This window comes from Crocuta crocuta, unplaced genomic scaffold (assembly GCF_008692635.1).
Source record: "Crocuta crocuta isolate KB4526 unplaced genomic scaffold, BGI_CrCroc_1.0 scaffold242, whole genome shotgun sequence".
Taxonomy (NCBI): domain Eukaryota; kingdom Metazoa; phylum Chordata; class Mammalia; order Carnivora; family Hyaenidae; genus Crocuta; species Crocuta crocuta.
The window spans coordinates 231,828-234,409 of record NW_027528614.1 but is presented as its reverse complement, the minus strand read 5'-3'; the positions used below and the strand labels follow the sequence as shown (position 1 = coordinate 234,409).

Below are 2,582 nucleotides of genomic sequence, written 5' to 3'. Positions count from 1 at the left end.
GCAAGCGGGGCTGGGGGTGGGGGAGACAAAGGGGCTGTTGGTGGGGGCCGTAGTTGCACTGCTTCCTCTTCCTGCCGTCTAGAGACTCCAGTCCCAGCGTCCTCTGGTGGGAAGGGGGAGGGCACAGAGCTGCAGTTCTGCAGGGTTCTCAGAGGCCTGCCCTGAGCCCCCGCCTTCTTCTCAGCCTCCCCTTCTCCAGCCTCTGTACCAAGGGGCCCCAGATACTTCTCAGCAGACTCTGGGGGGACTGGTTTCTGAATTTGAGTCTCTGTGTCCCTGGGTGTCCATTCTCGAACCTTGCCAGAGTTCAGGGTCCATTTCCATCCTTCTGTCAACCTCAGTCCCCTCTCACCATCCTCCACAGGGCTAGGCCTTTGTTCTGCTGCCTCCACTTCTCCAGACCTGCTGTCTGGAACCTCCCTAGTCAGGGTCTCTGACTGCTCTGTAATCTCTTCTGAGGCCAGCCTTGCAATTGGCCTCTCTTCTTTTCTCCCACATTCTTCTGAGCAGTCTTTTCTTTTTTCTAAGCTCAGCCTCCACTCTGATGTCTCCAGTTGTACCAAACTCTGTTCCTGAGACTCTCCAGAGTCAGGCCTCCATTTATGGGCCTCTGTCAGGCCCATCTTCTGGTTGTCAGACTCCACTGGGCTCAGTCTACTTTCCACTACCTCTTTTCTCCTTGGGCTTTGTTCTCCAGGCTCTGCCAGTCTCAGACTCCGCTCTGGAGTTTCTCCAGGGCTCAGTCTCCATTTCCGTGCTTCTGACAGTCTGGAGCTCTTGTCTCCAGCCTCTCCTGGGCTCTGCCTCCAGTCCCAAGACTCTGAAGGCCTGGGGCTCGACTCTCGAGCTCCCCCTATCCTCTTCTCTCTGGCTTCCTTGGGACTGAGCCACTCTTCTCTCAACTCTCTTCCCTTGGGGCTCTGATCCCGCATCTCCCCAGGGCTGGGTCTCCGCTCTTGAGCCTCCAAAGTCCCAGGCCTTCTTTCTGCAAGCAGTTCTTCATTCCGCTGCTGCTGCTGCTGCTGCTGGCGCTCCTGCCGAATGAATCGGTTCTGGTGCACTGGCCCAATGGCCTCTAGGAGGACAGCCGACTCGTCTGGGTCTGGAGGTCCAACCTCTGTAGTCCCAGGTGCAGGGCTAGGCTCCCCAGGAGACAGACCAAGCTTGGCCCGGCGGCGCTCCAGGAGTCCCCGCTTCCAGGCTGGCATCTGGGACAGACGCTCCCGCTCTGCCTTCTCCCGGCCACGAAGGGCTGCCTCCTCCTGTCGTCGCCGGGCTAGCAGCTGTAGCTTCCAGTCCGGGATGGTGGCCATGATCGCGTTGAGATGAGGGTGCGGAGCGCTGGGGCCAGAGAACAGGAAGAGGCTCCAGAGGCCTTGGGGTGAGACTGGGTATAGGGGGAGAGGAAGTAGAGGGGGAGATGAGGGACACAGAGATGGGCACAGGGGCTGAGGGGGAAGACAGAGGGAAAGAGAGAGAAGACGGAAGGCAGAGAAAGGAGAAAACACTGAGAAAGTAAAGAAGAAGCTGTGGACTAATTGGGGGTGGGGTCTTGGCGATGAGAGGAAGAGTGGAGATTCAGGGCAAAGAGGCAGAAGTCAGATTTGGTAATGTACAGTTAATGGTATCACAGACAGTCCCAAGGATGTGAGAGGAGAGAAGGGCAGAGAAAGAAGCTGACATGAGAGAGGAGAGAAAAAAGAGGCTGGGGGGGGGAGGTTGGGGGAGTAGGGGTCAGGCGAGGTTCCCCCACCGCCACCCTAGAGGAGGTTAGAGTGGGAAGGGAGGTCAAGGAATCCCACCCGAGAAGGGGTGGTGGGACCTGAGAGGGTGTCGGGGAGGTGAGGAAGGGCGAGGTCTAGGGGAGAAAGAGGACTCCGGGGAGAGAGGGGAAATGGAGCTCCGCGGGAGCAGCGGGGCGCGTTTCAGCGCGCGCCCGGGAGGTCCCGGCTTCCCTCCCAGCTCCGCTCCGGCCACGCCTCTCCGGCCCCCAGCCGCCACCCCTCCGCCCTGCACTCCGCCTCCAAGCAGGTCGCGGGGGGAAATACCCTCCCTTGGGGACTTTTGGAACCCTGGCGTCCACCCCCACCGTCCCGCCACCACCGCCTGCCTCTCCCACTGGCCGGCCCCAGGACCTTGGGTGCGGAGGACCGGCTCCACGACTCTGCTCTCCCGAGCCTGCGAGTCCTATGCCCGGGTCTCCGCTTTCACGGAACCCTGACATAGCCAGCCATCCCCGCCCAGCTCGGACAGCACAGACAGACAATCTCGGCACAAAGAGGAGACAGCCCAAGGTCCTGGCCGGGGACAGAAGTGGGAACGGGAGGAAGGAGACACCCCCTCCCCAAGTCTGAAGCCCCTCAGTCAACTCACTAGCCAGCGGGGCTCCCAGGGGAGGGGGTGCGGAGGAGCCTGGCGTCCGGAGGGAGGAGGAGAGAGGAAGAGGAGGAGAGTGGGATTGAGGGAGATCCGGAGACGGGAGGGAAGGGAGGAGGAAAGGAAGGGAGGAGGAGGGAAGAGGGAGTCGTGGAGGAAGGACGGAGAAAGAGACCTGGGGGCCAGGCGGGGGACGGCGGCCGCTT

The 2,582-nt window shown here is 61.1% G+C and overlaps 1 protein-coding gene across 1 annotated transcript in view; it reads right to left on the bottom strand.

Annotated features, from left to right (window-relative positions):
• The window catches only part of PPP1R18 (protein phosphatase 1 regulatory subunit 18), an 8,488-nt gene extending 6,502 nt beyond the window's left edge, over positions 1 to 1,986 (bottom strand). Inside the window, exon 1 of the mRNA XM_077754967.1 lies at positions 1 to 1,986. This exon is cut by the window's left edge and continues 337 nt beyond it. Coding sequence (XP_077611093.1) covers positions 1 to 1,313 — 1,313 coding nt within the window. The 5' untranslated portion in view covers positions 1,314 to 1,986.
• Between the last annotated feature and the right edge of the window lie 596 nt (positions 1,987 to 2,582).